The 21146-nt window shown below is 43.0% G+C and overlaps 1 protein-coding gene across 4 annotated transcripts in view; it reads left to right on the forward strand.

Annotated features, from left to right (window-relative positions):
• Window positions 1-7770, forward strand: part of LOC123646475 (serine/threonine-protein kinase MARK1-like) — a 63650-nt gene extending 55880 nt beyond the window's left edge. For all 4 annotated transcript variants that reach the window (XM_045563490.1, XM_045563493.1, XM_045563492.1 and 1 more), the window contains 2 exons: window positions 4144-4392; window positions 7496-7770. In XM_045563490.1, coding sequence (XP_045419446.1) covers window positions 4144-4155 — 12 coding nt within the window. In that variant the 3' untranslated portion in view covers window positions 4156-4392; window positions 7496-7770. The remainder of the gene's footprint in view (window positions 1-4143; window positions 4393-7495) is intronic.
• The last annotated feature ends 13376 nt before the right edge of the window (window positions 7771-21146 follow it).

Here is a 21146-nt window from a genome sequence, read left to right on the forward strand (position 1 = left end):
AGTAAGGCTCATCTTGAAACCAGACATGCTGCAGGTCAGCCTACTTTCTGTGGGAATCCTTGTGATGCTGCTGTTCTACTTCTGTTACCCATTTCCAAACATGGCCTGATCCCAACCACCAGACTAACAGTCGACATCAACTAGGTTTAGGCTTTTGAAGGTTTGATTACATCGTTAATGGTATGATTCTGTCCAGATGGTGTAGTTAAACAGTGAGTCTTAAACCGTGGAGCACAGGCCTGACAGACAGTGCTCAACAAATTTTAGCTTCATTCTTGATTATTAACTGCTCAGGCAAGAATGTGAAGAGTTTTGTTAGTTTACACTAACTATACCTAATCTCTCAAGTTGCTGAAGGACCTACACAGCAGGGACGCTCTGCCCCACTTTTTCACGTGCTTTTAGATATCTGCATGAGGCCCAAAGCAGTAACGTGATGGTGTTAGGATGAAACGCAACAGGATCTTTTGAAAGAAGTTTGAAGTATGGGATCTCATTGGCAAAATTTTAAAATTGTCAAGTGGCTTTATTATTTTATCCAGGTAGCCACTTGTGCTGCACTGAGCCACAGAGATGGAGCAGAGGAGGGCTGATGACAGTTAACACATGTGTCATCTGGACTACATTTTCTGTTTTTGCCCAATCACTGAGTATGCTTTCAATCGGCAACCAAAACATTTTGTATCAGAATAGACTGATACAGGCTAGATGTTCTAGCTAACAAATCCAGAGTGCCTGTCCTTTAGGAGCTTTAAGTGAATTAGAATTTTAAGAAAGATAATCACTTCTCAATATAAAACAAGAACATTAATAGGAATTCAACTTCATGCAACTTGAATTTTAAGAAATACATTGCTATTTCTTTAAGATTTAAATGTAATACAGCTACTGTTTTGCTTATGTAGATTGCTTATCTAGACTGTGAAATAGAACCATCATATTGGGGGAAGAATATTGTTCAAACTTCCATAACAACCAGCTTGATGAACTTGTAGAATATGGAGCCCATCATGATATTGGGGCTGTCTGTTGTAATTAGAATTTTTGTGAGTGTGGTTGTAGAGACTTAAAATTCAGTGGATATTTGCTGCATTTACTGTTTCCTGCGTCAAGGTGGTAGGCCTACTATAGAAGTCAGAAAAACAAATTGTTTTGCTAATTCCTATGTAGAACCTGTGATGATGCATGAATAAAATTTCTGAAGCAATATTTGGCTTTAAAATTAGCATGTCAAAAAATTTAATAATTTATAATAAAAATACTGATTTACATTTCCTACTTAGAAAGATCTCTTTGATGAGGATCAGTTTTTCACTGTGAGACATCTGTCCATCCCCGCCTTGCCATGCTTGTGTGCCTCCCAGGTCTCCCTGCACCATCTGGCCATTGCCAGTGTGCTGCATGGGGACGGACGGAGCAGCCCCTTGGTCTGTGGGTGCCTAAAATCCTTTCTTTCTCCAGAGCCTTTGGGACCATTTGTATTCACAGGGAAGAAGCTAAACCACTCGTGCCTCCCCTTCCTCCCCTGTTTTATTTGGTGCATCCATTGACCCAGACTCCTTGTTTTGGCAAAAGATGTCAGCAGCTGGGCAGGGGGTACATTTTTTTGACCCCTGACCTGCCCTGAGAAATAGCAGAGCATGAAAGACACTCGTATTTGCCTGTACCCTAAAACTATGTGTACACTTGGATACGTGAGTCCGTGTGCACGTACTGAGAACAACCCAGCATTTCTTCACATACGTAAATCACTTAGGACTCTCTGGTTCAGGTGGCAGAAAACCCCAATCCAAACAGGCTAAAATAAAAAAGGGCATCAGTTAGGGCATACAACTAGAAAAGTCCAGGCCTAGAGTCAGTGTTCGTCTCCCAGTTTTGCCTCCTCTGTGGTAGTTCCACAGCTGATCTCTGCATGTTTACACCCGACGTCTTCCTGCACGTGGCTCTGCCAGAACCGAAGCCTGGGGCTGTCTCCATGGTCTCTGTGAGCTGGCTCTGGGCATCTCTGAGCCTGTTGCTGGCCCCGGTCGCTGTGAAAAGTCTTGGGTGGAGTCAACTTCTTCTGCCGCCCGGGGTCCTAGAGTTGCGTTCCCTACAGCAATATGTAAGTATTGTTGGCACAGGAAAAGAAGCGATACTGAGTGGCAATCAAAGGAAACTGAAGGTGTTTGTTTCCAGTCCTTCTCTGACTCTATGGAGCCATTCTGCAAGGCAGAGGGCAGAATTCTCAAACAGAAATGCAGGGCCAAGCAGCTCTTCTTGAGCAATTTATTTCAAAGACATGTCTCTCTCATGTTGGGGCTATCGAAATCCCTGTGGCTACATTATTAACTGGTCTGTCCTATCAGGAGAACATTTACTGACCACCTACTTTGTTAGGCCTCCCACTGACACTGGTGGAACGTTGACAGGACTATAGCTGTGCTTTCGCAGGAAGCTCCAGTAAGGAGGTGTCCCTACAAGACAATGTGCCATGCGTGAACTAAAAATCATAGCAAGAAGTGATTTTACTCTCCTTGGGAGGGTGCATCAGGGCAGACTTCCTGGAGGAAATCACCTCTGGATGAATTTTGAAGAGCTGAAAGATGCCAGCCCTTCAGGCATAGAGAATAGCCTCAGCAAGGGTTTTCTGACCTGGTGCTTTACCAAGGGACTGCCCATCACCAGGAGGGCCAGAAAGTCTAGTTTCAGGAGCCATAATGGAAGGCAGAGATTAGACTGCAGGGGCCCAAGGATATGTGACTTGCATGCCAAGGTGAGAAATCTGAACTTGATCCTGAAGACTCAACATGCTCTAGAAGGTTGTGAGCAGATGAGCAGCAAAGTCCAGTTGATTTTTTAGGAAGTCCTCGGCAATTGAGTTGGATAGACTGGATGTGGAGGGCAGAGGGAGGGAGCCCAGTGAAGATGAGGCCTGAGGCTCTGCACTGAGACCCTGGCAGTAGAAGTGGAGAGGACGGGCCAGCTGAAAGGCTGGCGGGAAGCTGACACCAACAAGATGTCATGGTTGGTCTGGATATGGGACGTGAGGGAAAGGAAGAACCTGCTCCCTTCCAAGTGTCGATCCTTTGAAAGGATTTCTGCAGAAAGACACTGGAAGAATAAGATCTGAATTCTAAATCCCTGCTTATCCTTAAATGAAAGAAACTACACCTGTGGAATTCCAAGGACACGATGGCTGAGCTGGAATTGAGGAATATTGTTGTCCTGGTGAGAGTCCTGTGGGTAGCTGCGTCCTGTAGGTGTCTGTGCCAGGTGGAACTGCAGACTCCCAGCCACTGTCACTCTTTCTGTGTCTGTAAACAGTTCAATTTTTTCTAACAAGTTTTTTGTTTTTGAAAAAACAAAAAGGCTCTCTTCACCGTGTAGGGATTTTGACTATGCTTTATGAAGGAATCTTTGTAAATTTCCTTTGTGTAAGAAGATTCTAAACTATATTTTTAAAACAACAGAGGATACTGTGTGAAACAACGGCTAACTTCTATACCCCATAACCTTATTATAATAGTTCGTTTAAATCAGGTCAGTGTGTTTTGGGAAAATGTTGAGAGCACATTATGCTCATGTCATATATTCACTTTCCCACTCAGACTTGAACTGAGACATCTCTTAGAGTAAGCATGATTTTATGCACAGCTTGCAGGACATCATCCCTCTCACATAAACAAAGGCTGTAAGAAGTTCCTGCCCTTCTGCTACTTGCTTTCAGCATGTGAAATTTTGTATTCATACCATTTGTGTGCTTCAAAAACTTTTTAGTTGCCTATTCATGAAATATGGCTGCGTATCCTTCGTTTCTGTCCTGTTGGCACGGTTCCCTGTGTGCAAGCAATTTGAAGGGGAAGCAAAGGGGAAAAGCTAGAGTTAGCCAGTCTCTGTCCTAGAATTTCCCAGCATTAACATTGTCCTTAAAAATATATATGTACTATTACCTTAAACTGTAGGAGGCTTTGTCTCATTATATACTATTCTTTTGCTACCCTTTCCGACTTATCTTACCTATTACTCCTAAGTTCTGTGAAATACCAGTTGGATCTGTATTGATTATACCTGATTTTCTCCACTGCGCATAAAAGGTATGTTGTGATTGTGAATTTTCATAGGCTGTGTTTGTAACAGTCTCTAATTTTCTGATCTCTGCAGCATGGATTCTAATCCAGCACCACCAGCTGCTGCAGAAACAAATAATGACTCTGTGACCACCACACCTCAACCCAACTCTCGACCCACAGCCAGTTGGCACGGTTTCACTCTGCAGGCACAGGAACACCGAACCGCAGTGTGTAATGATCGCCCTGCCATCAGGAGCCTTCCCGTCCGAGGGAAATCGTTGGTGAACAGCACAAGTGGAGGCTCCGATATCATCAGCAAATTAAGGACCAAACTGCGGAGGTCAGTGTCAAGTGGTAGTAGTTGTTTTCAAGTAAACACATTGAACATGAAGAGAATTGTTGACTCTCTGTTGCAGGTGGCAGAAAATCCAGTCCAAACAGGCTTAAATAAAAGATGGCATCTGTTAGGTCACGCAACTAAAAAAGTCCAGGCCTCGAGTCAGGGCCCATTTCCTAGTTCTGCCTCCTCTTTGGTAGTTCCTCGACTGAGCTCAGCACCGTCAGACCCGACCTCTTCCTGCACACGGCTCCGCCCAAGCCTGGGCTCGTCTCCTTGATCCGCGTGTGCTGGCTCTGGGCACGTCTGAACCTGTCAGTGGCCAGGGTAGCTGGGAAAGGTCTGGGGTGGAGCGAACGTCATCTGCAGCCCAGAGACTTAGAGCCGCTTCCCCTAAAGTAAAATTTAAGGATTGCTGCCTCAGGAAAAGAATGGACGCTGAGTGACAAGCCATGGAAACTGACGGCCTTTGTTCCCAGTCCTTCTCTGCCTGTGTGGAGCCATTCTCCAAGGCAAAGGGCAGAATCCTCAAACAGAAATGCAGGGCCAGGCAGCTCTTCTTGAGCAGTTTATTTTAAAGCCCCGTCTCCCTCACGTTGGGACGATCAGAATCCCACCGGCTAGTTGATTAACTAATCTGCTCTGTTACCAGGACATTTTCTGAGCACCTGCTTTGGCAGGCTTTCTGCTGACACTGGGGGCACAGTGACAAGATGATAGCTGTGCTCTGAGGGAGCTCCAGGAAGGAAGCGTCACTACAATACAATGTGGCGTGCGTGAACTAAATTCACAGCAACAAGTGATTTCACTCTCTTTGGGGGGTGGTGCATGTGGGAAGCCTTCGTGGAGGAGTTGACCTCTGGTTGAATTTGGAAGAGTGAATGGAAAGGTGCCAGCCCTTCAGGCACAGGGCAACATAGGTCCTGCGAGTGTTTTCTGACTTGGGGCTTTACCAAGGCCCTGCGCCTCATCAGGAGGGCCAGCAAGTCAAGTTCCAGGAAATGTGATGGAAGGCAAAGCCTGGAGAGATGGCAGGGGTCCTGTGACTTGCATGTCAGGCAGAGGAGTCTCAACTTAATCCTGAAGACTCAGCATACTGTAGAATGGTGGTGAGCAGCTGAGCAACAAGGTCCAGTTAATTTTTCAGGAAGTTCTGGGTAGTTGAGCAGATAGGTTGGGGGTGGGGGTAGAGGCGGGAGCCCAGTGACGATGAGGCCTGAGGCTCTGCACTGAGACCCTGGCAGTAGAAGTGGAGAGGACGGGCCAGCTGAAAGGCTGGCGGGAAGCTGACACCAACAAGATGTCATGGTTGGTCTGGATATGGGACGTGAGGGAAAGGAAGAACCTGCTCCCTTCCAAGTGTCAATCCTTTGAAAGGATTTCTGCAGAAAGACACTAGAAGAATAATATCCGAATTCTAAATCCCTGCTTGTCCTTAAATGAAAGAAACTACACCTGTGGAATTCCAAGGACACGATGGCTGAGCTGGAATTGAGGAATATTGTTGTCCTGGTGAGACTCCTGTGGGTAGTTGTGTCCTGTAGGTGTCTGTGCCAGGTGGAACTGCAGACTCCCAGCCACTGTCACTCTTTCTGTGTCTGTAAACAGTTCAATTTTTTCAAAAAGTTTTTTCTTTTTAATAAAGTTTCTGCTGACCCCTTAGGGATTTTGAGAATTCTTTATAAAGGGTAAAGGACTCTTCGTAAAGGATTCTTTGTAAATGTTCTTTAGGTAAGAAGATTTTAAAGTATCTAATTAAAAACAACATAGGGTACTCTGGTATATAATGACGAGTTTCTGTCCCCCTAATCTTAGTATAATAGTTGGTTTAAAACATGTCTCTGTGTTTTGGAAACAGTTTGAGAGCACAGTATGCTCATGTTATATGTTCACTTTGCCACTTAGTCTTGAACTGGGACATCTCTTAGAATAGGCTTATTCTAATAATAGTATTATACTAATAATAGTATAATAGTTCATTTAAAGCATGTCTGTTTTGGAAACAGTTTGAGAGCACACTATGCTCATGTTATATATTTACTTTGGACTTAATCTTGAACTGGGACATCTCTTAGAATAGGCTTCACTTTATGCATAGCTTGGAGGACATCATCCCTCTCCCATAAACAAATATTCAGTCATGTAAGCTGCTATTTTCTTTTGTTCAAGGTAATAAACTTTTAAGATGACTGGGAAAAAGCAGCTACCAGTTAGCAATTGCTCGTGAATCTCCAGAACAGGTTTAGGAGAGTTTTATTCTTCGAAAAACATGAGGTGGTTTGGGAAGGCAGGAATGTGCGTTTCACAGCAGGTTGCTCTGTGGTCACAGCTCCATCAAACTGTTGTTTCTGCCTCTGCCTGAACCCAAACCCCTCCCAGCCTAAAGAAATGCAGCTAGCCCTGCCTCCATTTATACCACATCTTCTACCTGTAGGCTGAGACATTGGATGTTGATGTCCATGTCAACCTCTGGGCACCCCAATATGCTGTCCCTTCCAATAGGCAGTGAAGGAGGTAACTTCGAGTCTATGTAAGAAAAACTGCACATTCCTTGTGAGACTAACATGTACCCACTGATGCTTAATCTTGTGCTGGGCATTATATAGTCTAAGACTTCCTTACAGTTGTCCACAAAGTGTCCTTCCTCATTGTGATCTTTAATCACATCCTGTCTCATGGTGTCCTTGGTCACCTGTGTGTGTCTTTGTGCCTTTGCATACTACAAAGGTGTAAGACGTTCCTTGAATTTCTTTCATATTTCTTTCATATTGGCACAGTCCCCTGTGTGTAATTGATTTGAGAGGGAAGCAAAGGGGGAAAGCTTCAGTTAGCCATTATCTGTGCTAGAATTTCCCTGCATTAACCTTGTCCTTAAAAATATATGTGTACTATTCCCTTAAACTCTAGGAGGCTTTGTGTCATTCTATACTACTCTTTTGCTGCCCTTTCCCACTTAACGTACCTATTGCTACTGAGTCCTGTGAAACACCCCTTGGATCTGGATTGATTATACCTGATTTTCTCCACTGTGTCTGACAGAGATATTGTGACTGTGAATTTTTCTATGCTGTGTTTGTAAGAGTCTTTTATTTTCTGACCTCCACAGGACTCTCCCTCAGGAGAGAAGACGAGCCCCGTCAGACACAATTCCCAGTGGAAGCCCCCTGGGTGATGTCCCCTTCGCTGGGCACACGTCCATTGACACAGCGGCACATGGGCAGCCACAGGACCTTCCACCTGCTCCACCTGACTGCCCCCCTGCCTCTCGTCCCATCCCGCCACTCTGCCCCCTCACCCCCTGCTGTGCCAGCGAGAAGGTCCATTTTCTCCCACTTCTGCTGCACAGCTTCTGATTAACATCAATAAACATTTGTTAAGCAATATATGGCTTTCAGATGAGTATCAAAAAGATTCATAATTTATAAAGAAAATATCAATTTACCTTTCTTATTTGGAAAAGTCAACTTTAATGCGGGTCAGATTTTCACTGATTCTCTGTGGGACGCTCATGTGCCTCGCAGGTCTCACCTGCACCATCAGGCCCGTCCCCAACATACTGCACAGGGACAGGCAGAGCAGCCCCCTGCTCTGTGGGCTAAAATCCTTCCCTTCTCCACAGTCCTTCGGGCCATTTCTATTCACAGAGAAGGAATCAAACCACTCCCGCCTCCCCTTCTCACCCTGTTTTTCCTGGTGCATCCATTGAACGTAGCTCTTTATTTGGGTGAAACAATAGCAGCAGCTGGGCAGACGGATACATTTTGTTGAACCTTGAGCTGCCCTGAAAGATAATAGAGCACAAAAGAGAGTTGGGGTCATCTGTACTTTAAATTATGTGTATACACGTGCATACATATCTGTCTGCATGTGCTGCGATCAACCCGGCATGTCTTAACTACTTGAATCTGTTCGGACTGTCTGTTGCAGGTGGCAGAAAACCCAGTCCAAACAGCCTGAAATGAAAAAGGGCATCAGTTAGGTCATAGGAATAAAAAAATCCCAGCCTAGAATCAGGGTCCAGCTCCTAGATCTGCCTCCTCTATGTTAGTTCCACCACTGAGCTCAGCATGGACAGACTTACCTTCTTCCTGCACACGGCTCTGCTCGAGCCCAGGCCTGGGCTTGTCTCCTTGATCCGTGTGTGCTGGCTCTGGGCATCTGTGACCTGTCACTGGCCAAGGCAGCTGGGAAACTCTGGGGTGGAGTCATCTTCATCTGTAGCCCAGGGACCTAGAGCTGCTTCCCCTAAGGCAAAATTAAGAATTGTTGCCACAGGAAAAGAATGGACACTGAGTGGCAAAGTAAGAAACCCAAAGGCCTTTGTTTCCAGTCTTATTCTCCAAGGCAGAGGGCAAGATTCTCACACAAAAGCACAGGGGCAAGCAGCTCTTCTTGAGCATTTTATTAGAAAGACTTTGTCTCCCTCATGTTGGGGCTGTCAGAATCCCAGTGGCTAGTTGATTCAGTAATCTGTTCCAGTAGGAGAACATTGCCTGAGCATCTGCTTTGTCAGCCTTTCTGGTGACACTGGGGGCAGATTGACCAGATTATAGCTGTGTTTTCAGAAAGCTCCAGTACGGAAGTGTCACTAGGATACTATGTGGCACGCATGAACGGAAAACACTGCAAGAAGTGATTTCACTCTCAGTGGGAAGTGAAAGGAAGTCAGGGAAGACGTCATGGAGGAGATGAGCTATGGTTGAACTTTGAAGACTGAATAGAAAGATGCCAACCCAGTTTCTGGTATTTTGTTATAGCAGCCTGACCAGACTAAGACAGTAACATATTTCTTTCTTTTTTTTTTTTCAGCTCATCATGGGGGTACAAAAGCTCAGGTTATATACATTGTCCATGTCCCGCCCATCCCTCTGAGTCAGAGCAAGTGTGTCCATTCTCCAGACAGTGTGCCTGGCACTCACCATGTAGTCATACCTCCATCCCCTCCCCCCCCACCCCCCACCTCCCCGAGTCAGCACCTTCAACCATGACCATTCCCCAGACTGTGCGCAGCGCACTCATCATGTAGGCATACACCCATCCCCTCCCCCCACCCCCCATCCCAGTCTGATATCCAATTGGTATCATTCCCCAATGTGCATTTAGGTGATGATCAGGGAAACCAATTTTCTGGTGAGTACATGTGATGCTTGTTTCTCCTTTCTTTGGATAGTTCACTTAATATAATGGGTTCCAGCTCTCTCCAGGAGAACCAAAGAGATGTCTTTTCACTGTTATTTCTTATAGCTGAGTAATACTCCATGGTATACATATACCACAGTTTACTAATCCATTCGTGGATTGATGGGCATTTCGGACAGTAACATATTTCTGAATTATTTCCTGTGTGAGCTGTTCCACCTCATGACTTATCCTTGAGTTAAATATTTCCTGCATGTGGCCGTCAGTTTGTTTCCTGCAGCCCTTGTAATGTGCTGTCAGGGACCGACTGCAAGAAATCATTCAGCTAGAAGGGAGAGGCAAGCCCTGCTCCTGACCTGGCCTGGGAGGAGGGGAAACCCCAGCCCAGCCTCTTTGCAGGGTGCAAGTGTCAAGCTCAGTGAGAAGAGAGGTTCCTAGCGCACCAATTTTGCAACTCTTTCATCTTGGCCTTGCTTTGAAAGGACTCATCTATTGTCTTCATGCCTCAGCAAAAGCAGAGATGAGAAGATTCTCATTTGGAATCTTTATTAGTATTTTTAAAAAATTATGTGCATGGTTGCCTCAATAAAATTAGAACTAATAAGAAAGAGTGTAGCTTTGTTTGAGAGTCACGGTTAATGCGGGGACATGTGGGCTACATAAATGCATGATGCTTCTCAGAACCTCCTTAGCTAGCACTGAACACACATGGTGGGTGGTGCACTGGGCATATTCCATGGATAAACAGTACAGGCTAAGTTTCAGACGTAGCCTTTGGAGCAGGACACACCTGGGTGGGATTATTGCCTCTGACACTACTGGCTTTGTGATCTGGATCCTGCAATTTATTTTAACTTTCTCAGCCTCACTTTTCTCAAATGTAAAACTGAAAAACTATTTTATGCTTCACAAGGATTACATAAGACAGATATGCAGAATATATAGTGCTTGATGCTTTCTCCTAAATGGGGCAATAATAATAATTAGTGATCATAATTAACTTTTTACATGTTATCAAATAGAAACTGCTTTCAAAATCTTTCTCTGAAAATTAGCTTCTTTCAAATGCAGTGATATGTCATTTCCGCATACTATGCATGAAACCTCGTTGTCAGTTGTTTCATCCCTGTGCAGAGTTGATTAGGTGTTGTGTGTTGAGTGGCCCAATCTGTCTTTCGAACTCATTTGATTTATACTTTTAACTCTATCATTTCAATAGTGAAAGTGTTTGAGGATAACCTGTCTTTGAGAGAAGTGATGCAGTTTTTCAACATGAAAAGGTCACAAACTAGCACAATTAACTCAACCTGTTTAATTTTCCAAACCTCACAGCCAAGAAAAGCTCAATTCTGCAATACAACTGCGATTCGTTATCAGTTCACAAAATAGGAGGAAGCAGTAAAGACCCACACAGTGAGAATAGCAGTGGTTTTGCCTCCAGTGGCTTCACATCCACCCAGGAGAACCAGCTGGGTTCGCAGAATGTGAAATTGCCACAGTGTGGACAAGACTTCCCATAGTACAAAGTAAAATAGCCTGCGTAGGCCTCAGTTTCCTTCCCTGCAAGGGGAGGTTGGGGCTGCAGAAGACTCGTGAGTTCAAATGTGAGTCGTTCATTCAGTGTTTACTTACTGATTCATGTGTTCATTCAGTCAAGCGAGATTGGCGCCAGCACGGCCTAGTGGAAGGGGCTGGGCCCTGACACACACAGACCTGAATTTGCACCCCAGCTCTCCCACGTATTAGCTGGGTAACTGTGACAGGGCATTATGTTTTCAGTCTGAGCCTGTTTCCTTTTTTTCAATTGAGACACTATGGTTCCAGTGCTGCTCAGAGAGCACTGTGTGATACCAGTGGTTCCCACTGGAGGCCATGCCGCCTCTGAGGGGAAGCTTGGAAATTTACTGGGCACTTAGAGAGCAAGGACTGGGGGTCTAGTCATCCTACAACATCTAGAATCCTCCAAAATCTGGGGTACACCTTTCTATACCCTAGCAAACCATGCTGTGTCCCAGATTCCTTTTGGATGTTTCAGTGAGAATGAAGAGCCTACCCTGCGTTTACTGCTAAGTACGATGCTTTTATGGAACCGGGATACGCGTTGACTGTCCACAAATGGATGTACCACAGAAATTAAGGAGAAAGTACACACTGCTTTGTCTGGCACTTTACTGAGAGTTGTTCGTTATTTTGGAAAAGTGTGTTGCCATCAAGAAGTTCATTCCTGGTATTGGAGTCATCAGTAAAGCACAGTCTATCAGTCTGTATTTAAAGCTGTCCTGTTTATAGTGATTTTACACACACACATGCAGATTTAACACTTATTTAAAAATGTTAACCATAAGGCTAAAGTGCCAAACAATGTTCAGTTACATATTTAATATTGATTTTATCCCAATATTTATTCTGCCAAAACAGAGTAGAAACATAAATTAGGCAAATATTTTCCAAAAGAATATACCAATACAGAGAGATGTCAAGTACCTATTGTACCTCCAAGACATAAGGAAATGACTGGAAAAGAGTAATAATATCACTGAAATATTGATGGCATTTTTGGATCAGAAGGGAAATTTATCACTGCTTCTTAGATGAAAACCATGTAAAAATTAATGTAAAATATGGCAAACTACACAATACTAGAGAAAATGATCTCATTACCTGTATGAGTGACTATTAATACAAAACTGGAAAGAAATTCAAGAGAAATATTTTTTTCTTTTTCACCAAGTAATTCACATGTTAGAGAAGAATTTGGAGGTGGGGAAAGATTTCAAATACAACTTTATCATGCATTGCAGTTCAGTAAGTTTTCATTATATGTGCAGAAACATCTCAGGTGATAATGAAGATTTACTGTTTGCGTACATTAAATTTGTAAGAACTGAAGCGTCACAGAGCAAATGTTATTTTCAAAATTACTGACAGTGGATATGAATAAACTTCCATTACGTGAAACCCTTCAAATTCATAGAGAGCAGTTCATCGCTCAGAGCCGCTGGCTCAGCAGCAGAGGGAGCAGCAGCCACGCCGGGTCAGGGGAGCAGACAGCAGGAGGACTTCAAGAAGCTGCAAAGGTGTTTTAGCAACTGCTTGTCTCGTGCTCCACACATGGGTGCCCAGAGTCACAGTGAGAGGTCACATATCGCCACTGTTGTTACTGTTCCCAGTGACATGGAGAGTGCTGCCCGAAATAATAGATTATTTTGTGATCTGTGTAGTGACAGGGAAGAAGTATTTGTATGTCTTGTTCTGTACAACAAAAGAAGTAGCTCTGCTAAGGAGAATTAAAAAAAAAAATGTTCACTTTTTGATGCTATTAAATAACTTTTATTTGTTTATTTTCCTGGTTTTGTCATGTAATTCCTTTTCAGGTGCATGCAAGTGTTTATTTCCATAATGATTCAATTAACCAATGTTAATTAAGCATTTTTTTGCCAATTCATTACTAATATAAAATGAAACCATCTTATTTAGCAAAGGCAAGTCTCAGAAAAAATAATTTTTAAATGTAGTCATTGAAAAATTATATGTTGAGACTGAAATATTAAGAAAATATGGTATATATTTTTCAGACATATTTAAAATGTTAAATGGATCCTTCCTAGGTTGTAAGGAAATTAACTGAAAAGAGATCATCAATAACTGTATTATACATAACCTCACACACTGAAACTTGCATAAGTATACACATAAAGTTTCTAATTTAGAAATACATTGCTCAGCTAGATACTATTTAAAATGTATAAAGAATTGATTTCTAGTCCTCTCTCCACTTAATCTACTAGACCTGACTACTAATCCATTTAAAAAACCAAAGAATATGTTGATAATTTGCAGGCAGTTAAGTGACTCTGGGACCAAAATGTCTTAATGGTTATAGTTGGAAAAGATTTAGCACTTAAGATTTTCACACCCATTAATTTGAAACAAAGCTAAATTACTTATTTACCCCATTTTCAACTCTGTATTTTGCCAAGGATGGTTTCAGTGCAATAGGGTGTTTACTAAAAAAACCAGTAGGACCAAGTGCAAAAGCTAAGAGGATATTTGAGACTCCTTTTAACAGATGGAGAGTAAAATATTACCAAGTTACTGAAAACAAAAGAAACATAGGGATCTCAGTGGATTTCATCAGTACAGCTTGCTTTAAAGCCATTTTGCATTATTGACATCATATACATGTAATACACACTCATGCACCGAGAGTTGTGTAGCACAACGATAGGAAACACGTGTGGTGAAAAGTGCATTTTGGATCAAGTTAGGGTTGTGCTGTTTGTCAGTCCTCCGACCTGTCCTCCAGGCCTTCCACATTATCTCTCCATATACTCTTTGTTAACTGTTCATTTTTCCTGTACTCCCTCCCCTCACTGAAGGATATGGTCCCCATAGTGTGAACACAAAGCAGGATAAATAAAAACAACACACTTAGGGTATCTTAGTCATACTGCAGGAGACTAAAGACAAACAGAAAGTCTTGAAGGAAAACGAAACCTTACACAGAGAGAAGCAAAGGTATGAAGAGTTCTCTTCAAGGACTATGAAAGCAAGAATAGAGTAGGCTGAACTACATAAAGTTCTGAAATTCTCCTTCAAAGCCTAGAATTCCATATCTGGAAAACATGTCCTTCCAAAGGGAAGGAGAGAGTGCCATCAGTAATATGGTGGCGGAGGAGGTCCCCAGCCCTAGTTCCCTCACGGAAACACCAATTGAGTAAGTACCCATAGATGGGACTGCCTGTGCGAGAGTTGGGGAGCCGAGGCAAGGGGGAGCAGAACACAAATGGAGCACAAAAGCTGCATCAAAAAGGGTAAAGGGAACAGTTTTATTTTGGAGAACTACAAGCTGCCTCAGCAAGAATTCAAAATATTTATTTTAAATAAGCTCAGTGAACTTCAAGAGATCACAAACACAAAACCAAACAAAATTAGGAAAACAATACATGAACAAAATTGGATGTTCAACAGTAAAAAATAAACCAATAAAAACATATATCCTAGAGGTGAAAAATCCAATGACTGAATCAAAATATACAATATCAATCTTCAACAGCAGACTCAATCAAACAAAAGAAACACTTAGTGAATTTAAAGACAAGTCATTTGAAATTACCCAATCAAAGAAGCATAGAGAATCAAACAGTAAAAGTGAAGACTGCCTAGGTGAATATGGGACACCATCAATGAAACTACATGACACCAATGCATATTATGACATTTCCAGAAGACAAACGGAAGAATAAAGAGGCAGAAAGTCTATTTAAGGAAATATGACTGAAAACTTCCCCAAACTGGGGAGGGAAATGGATATCCAGATTCATGAAACCAAAAAACGTCTACGTACCTGAAACTTGAATAGGTCTACACCAAGACCCATTATAACTAATTTGTCAAAAGTCCAAGACAAAGAGAAATTCTGAAAGCAACAAGAGAAAAGCAACTTGCCATATACAAGAGAACTTTCATAAAACTAGCTATGGGTCTCTCAGCACCAACGATGCAAGCCAGGAGAGAGTGGGATAATAAATTCAAGTACTCAATTTATTCTGACAACCAAGGATACTATACCCCCAAAATACCTTCAAAAGTGAAGGACTGATCAAATCTGTGCCAGCTAAACAAAGACTTAGGGAATTGGATACTGCCAGACCTGCTTTTCAAAAAGTGTTAAAGGGAGATTTTGTAGTTGAAATTTATAAAATATTAAGTAATAACACAAAAGCTTATTAAGGTTCAAATTTCACTGGTAAAGATAAATATGTGGACAAACACAGAATATCATAATACTTTAATGGTTGTGCATAAATCACTTTTGACACTATAACAGTTAAAAGGAATAAGTATTAATAACTATAAACCCCAAACTTGTTCATGATACACAACATAAAAAGAAAGAAACTCTAATATCAACAATATAAAGTATGGAGGGGATAGAGAAATGATAAACAAATATATGAAAAGATGCTCAATATCATTTGTCATTAGGGAACTTAAAATTTGAACAAGATACCTAAAATGACTATATTGAAAAATTGGACAATACTGTTGCTAATAAGGATGCAGGGCAACAGGACTCTCCTTCACTGCTGATGGAAATGCGGGATGTGACAGCCACATTGGAAGACAGTTTGGAAGTTACTTAGGAAGCTAAAAATAACTTACTGTGCATTCCAGTAAATGTGCTCCTGAGTGTTTCTCTAATGTGTCTGAAAACTTATATGAGCACAAAAACATTAATGCAATGTTTAGGTTAACTTTCCTCATAATTGCCTAAAACAAAATCACCAAGAAGTCCTTCAATAGCGGAAAGCATAGACACACTGTGGCACACACATACAATGGAGCATTATCTACTGATAAAAAGGAATGAGCTACGAAGACACAGGAAAACATGAGGAAACCTTACATGCATATTACCAAGTAAAAGAAGCCAATCTGAAATGGCTACATGTAGTAGGATTCCAATTATGTCATTCTGGAAAAGGAAAACTATAGGGATAGGAAATAAATACAGTAATCTTGGATTATAACCCAAAGTTTGAAACAAATACCTAGGGGTGCATACGATTATATAATAATATATAAATTAATGTTCGAGTTAACAGATCAGTGGGTTCTAGCTCTGGGCTGATGGGAAGATAGCAAAGATTAATCACAAGGAATTACATAATTTATCCAGGTGGAGAGGGGTGAGGAGACAAGAAGAAAAAGTTTTAGTTGAAAAAGAAACACAGCTCAGGTGTCACTCTGGGGGAAACGTGTCGAGACCCACTGGAGATCACACAGGAAGAAGTTGGGAGCAGAACAAGAAGGAGGAAGATCTCTCTAGAAAACAAACCCCGAGACGCTTGAAGCCTGGTAGAAAGGCCACTGCCCATGTGTCAGGGGCTCCAGCCTGTGGCACACACGCAGCACCCAGCGGTCCCAGCACAGTCACCCAGGGGTCCACAGCACGGTCACCCAGGGGTCCACAGCACGGTCACCCAGGGGTCCACAGCACGGTCACCCAAGGGGTCCACAGCAGAGTCACCCAGGGGTCCACAGCACGGTCACCCAGGGGTCCACAGCACGGTCACCCAAGGGGTCCACAGCAGAGTCACCCAGGGGTCCACAGCACGGTCACCCAGGGGTCCACAGCACGGTCACCCAAGGGGTCCACAGCAGAGTCACCCAGGGGTCCACAGCACGGTCACCCAGGGGTCCACAGCAGAGTCACCCAGGGGTCCACAGCAGAGTCACCCAGGGGTCCACAGCAGAGTCCCCCAGGGGTCCACAGCACAGTCCCCCAGGGGTCCACAGCACAGTCTCCCAGGGGTCCACACCACAGTCACCCAGGGGTCCACAGCAGAGTCACCCAGGGGTCCACAGCACGGTCACCCAGGGGTCCACAGCACAGTCTCCCAGGGGTCCACACCACAGTCACCCAGGGGTCCACAGCAGAGTCACCCAGGGGTCCACAGCACGGTCACCCAGGGGTCCACAGCAGAGTCACCCAGGGGTCCCAGCACAGTCACCCAGGGATCCACAGCAGAGTCACCCAGGGGTCCACAGCAGAGTCACCCAGGGGTCCCAGCACGGTCACCCAGGGGTCCACAGCAGAGTCACCCAGGGGTCCCAGCACAGTCACCCAGGGGTCCACAGCAGAGTCACCCAGGGGTCCACAGCAGAGTCACCCAGGGGTCCACAGCACGGTCACCCAGGGGTCCACAGCAGAGCTGAGTGAGGCCACCCATGCCCCAGCCCCAGCCCCAGCCTGACCAAGCTCTGCCACAGCCAGTTTGTGCCCCCAGTCCCCAGGCACATGGCCACTGTGGGGAAGGAAGTCTGTACCAAGCAAGTTGTGAGTGTGCCTCTCTGCCCAAGGACAGTTTCCCCTATGGCCACCAGCAGGAGTAGGCACAGGGGCCAGCTGCCACCGCCGGAAGAGTTTATCCCGAGGCCTCCATCAGAAGGAGACATCAGGAGGGGCAAGGATGGCAGATGAGAAGCAGCCTGTGAACCCGCAGCTCCCAAGGAAAGAAGAGTAAATAGAAAGCAGGAGCCACCTGCGGACAGCGATTCCCACCAGGCTAACAGCAGACGCCTCAGCGGAAACCCTACAAGCCAGAAGGGAGTGCGGCTCCATCCTCAATCTTCTTACACAGAACAACTGCCAGCCTAGAATTTTCTATCCTGCAAAACTAAGATTTACAATAGATGGAGAAATGAAGTCTTTTCCAGACACACAAACACTAAGGGAATTTGTCATGACCAGACCTAACCTGCAGAAAATACTCAGAATTGCATTATACACAAAGCAGCACAATAGATTTCCGCCAGTGTAAAACCACTGAAAAAAGCTAAAACTCACAATTCTTATAAAGCAACAGCACAAGAAGGGAAACAAAGTAAGACGGTACTACCCAACATGATGAACATAACAGTGTCGCACATATCAATTCTATCTCTTAACATCAACGGTTTGAATCCACCACTCAAAACACACAGGCTGGCTGAATGGATGAAAAAACATAACCCAATTATCTACTGTCTCCAGGAGATACATCTAAACCACAAGGACGCACAGGCTCCATGTGAAAGGATGGAAACAAATATTCCATGCAAATGGAAACCAAAAGAGAACAGGTGCGGCCATTCTCATATCAGATAAAATTGACTTTAAAACTGTAATAATAAAGAAAGACAAAGATGGTCATCATGTAGTGGTAAAGGGAGCAATTCAAGAAGAAGACATAACAATCCTAAATATTTATGCACCTAACACAGGAGCACCCAGATTTATAAAGCAAATCCTACTCAATCTAAGCAAAGGGATAAATGGCAGCATCATAACTGCCGGGGACCTCAACACCCCACTGACAGAACTGGGCAGATCATCCCAGAAGAAAATAAATAAAGAAACCCTGTGCTTAAATGGACTCTACAACAAATGGGCCTAACAGACATTTACACAACCCCAAAAGTACTGGATATACATTCTTCTCATCAACACATGGACTATTCCCCAAGATTGATCATATTTTAGGCCACAAAACATGTCTCAACAAATTCAAACATTCCTGGCGGCACCATGGCTGGCAGGCCTGGCCGAGCTTGGGGTTAGGAAGGAACCCTAAGTCTTCTGAGGCTGGTGGGCTTAGGGGACAGTAAACAGGGACCTTTATGGCAGACAGGACAGTCTCCTTTCTGGGGTTTCTTCCCTTAGGGCTCCTGCCCAGGACTGCTCCATGACAGAGCTCAGGGTGGCTGCCTGGTTAGGGGGCTGCATCCCTAGGGAAGGGGTGGGCTGCCTTTGGTGTATGAGAGACTTCTCCCTGGGCTCAAGAGTCAGTCCTGCATGAAGTCACATCCATGGCCCTGGTGACAAGCAATTTTATAACAATGTCACTGTCTAAATTAGAAAGCTTCAAAAATACTTAGCCGAAAGACTAATAGATCAGGTGCTACATAAGAATACTAACTAAGGGGAGCAACCCCACATAAAACCAAGAAAAAAAGGGAGAGACACATAAACTGCCCTGGACTAACATTTTAAAGGTAGGTTCATTTACTTACATCATTTTTCAAAATTATGTAGTTTAGTTAGCTTTCACTTCCCACTGAGGACTGAAATAAAACTCCTACCCCACTTCAACAGACTAACAGACACTCCTCTGAGCAGATGATCTCAATGTTTTAAACTCCTGGCCAGGACAGGACAGAGTCTGGCCACATTCCATTTGCTTCTACCCCCCTCCCCCTTGCTAATCTTTACCAGACTTTATCAAAGGCTGACTTGAAAAGAACAGAAGCCCGTAAGACTTCTTTCCTTACTCCATCCTCCCCTTCCACCCTCCTCCTGTCTTCGTGGTTTAGACATGACGGCTATTCCAGACCACAAAGAGTTTCTTTTCAATAAATGACTGCCAGCCGCGGACTGGTTCTGGACAGTCTCCCGAGAATGCACAGTTCATGGACTTGGGCCCTACATTTCACCTTTTTCCATATAGGACCTGTTTATAATGCAGTCACATGTTAAGTCTCCACCCCAAAGTGATCATTGGATGTATGTTACATGCGTGTAAACCTAATACACATGTGTGTGGGTCTCCTTCATAAATATTCATAGCTCCTCCTGTACCATGTTGAATATGTACACTTGGCCAACCCTCTCAGGGTGAATGCTTGTCTTACCCCTCCCTCCCTCCAAGTGCCTGTCTTGCTTCCCAGCCTGCCCGGATAGCCACCCTGCAGGTTGTAACCCTTGATAAGAAGTAAAGTCTCCTTTCTAAATGTACTGACTTTATGAATCTTTTCCAGTCAGTACCACTAATCTCATGAACCTGTCTCACTAAAAATTATACTTTCAAGGCAAATTAAGGAGCGCAATTTATTTTCTAGGATTCTATGTTTTGACTGACTTATTTAGCTTATTGGACACAAACTTTCTACGTTCTACTTCTTCGAGGTAGAAATGCTTATAACTCTCCAATCTGCTTCTCTTGAAGTCTCCTTGAGTTTTCGCTTTGGAGAGGGCAGATTCCAGGTCTGCAGTTGTGCGTTCGAGCTGATTTCTTACTGAAGCAAAATGATTCTGTCTCAACTCCTCTAAGTCTTGTTGTGGTGCTGCTTGTGTCTAAAACAAATCAAATGGATAAATTTTAAGTACTGGATGTTTGTTTCCTTTAGTTTTGAGTCAGTGATTCAGAGATCAATTTTAAATATGTGAAAACAGAAGGTGAAAGTTAAAATATGTATTATCAATATCACCTAAATGATTAAATCTGAATGATAAAAAAATTTGACTCATTTTTACTTTAGTACTCATGTAATCTGATAGTTCAAAGAACAATAGAATCAATTTAAAATTTGAAAAATTAAACTACATAACTTAAGAACAATTCACGAATATGGCATAACTTCGAAGTCATAATTTTTCTATTCCTAATAGTCTTGTTTTATGTCAATGAATCTTAATAATCAAATGATTCCCTAAGGAGAATCATTATTCTGAAAGAGCAATGTAGTTATAATAATGATGGAAACTGAAATATTTAAAGGGTGAAAAAGATGACATCTTCCTTTTAGAAATCAACAAAACAAATTGCTAGAAGGGAAGTAGAGGGAACACATATGATATGTATGTATATAAAATGTGTTTTGCAGTGAGATGAGTGTAAGCATATTCCAGATAAACAAACTAACTTGATAAAAAAAAAACTAACCTGTAGATTGCCTTTGTTTAAATTTTTTACTATAGCCATTCTTCCTTCTCCTGATAATACTGTTCTACTTGACCATTTTCTAACATATTCTTTACCATAGGACTTCTAAGCTTGACTGCATCTTGTTTCATCTTCTTTTGATTCTTCTCTAGTTCTTTGCAATTCTTTTGTATTATTTTCATACATAATAACTCTTGTTGAAGAACTTTATTCTTGGTATAGGGAAGTAGATAATTTGAAGATGCCATTTTCAGTTGTGTTGTAACATCATCAAGCTGGGTGAATAAAATTATATCATTTGTTAATGAAGGAAGTAGGCTGAGAATAGTCTAACACAAAACAAATAACAAATTTTGAGATAAATTTTGTTGTGATAAACTGTTATTTATACTGTAATAGTTTCTTCAAATG

This window comes from Lemur catta, chromosome 10 (genome assembly GCF_020740605.2).
Source record: "Lemur catta isolate mLemCat1 chromosome 10, mLemCat1.pri, whole genome shotgun sequence".
NCBI classification, from domain to species: domain Eukaryota; kingdom Metazoa; phylum Chordata; class Mammalia; order Primates; family Lemuridae; genus Lemur; species Lemur catta.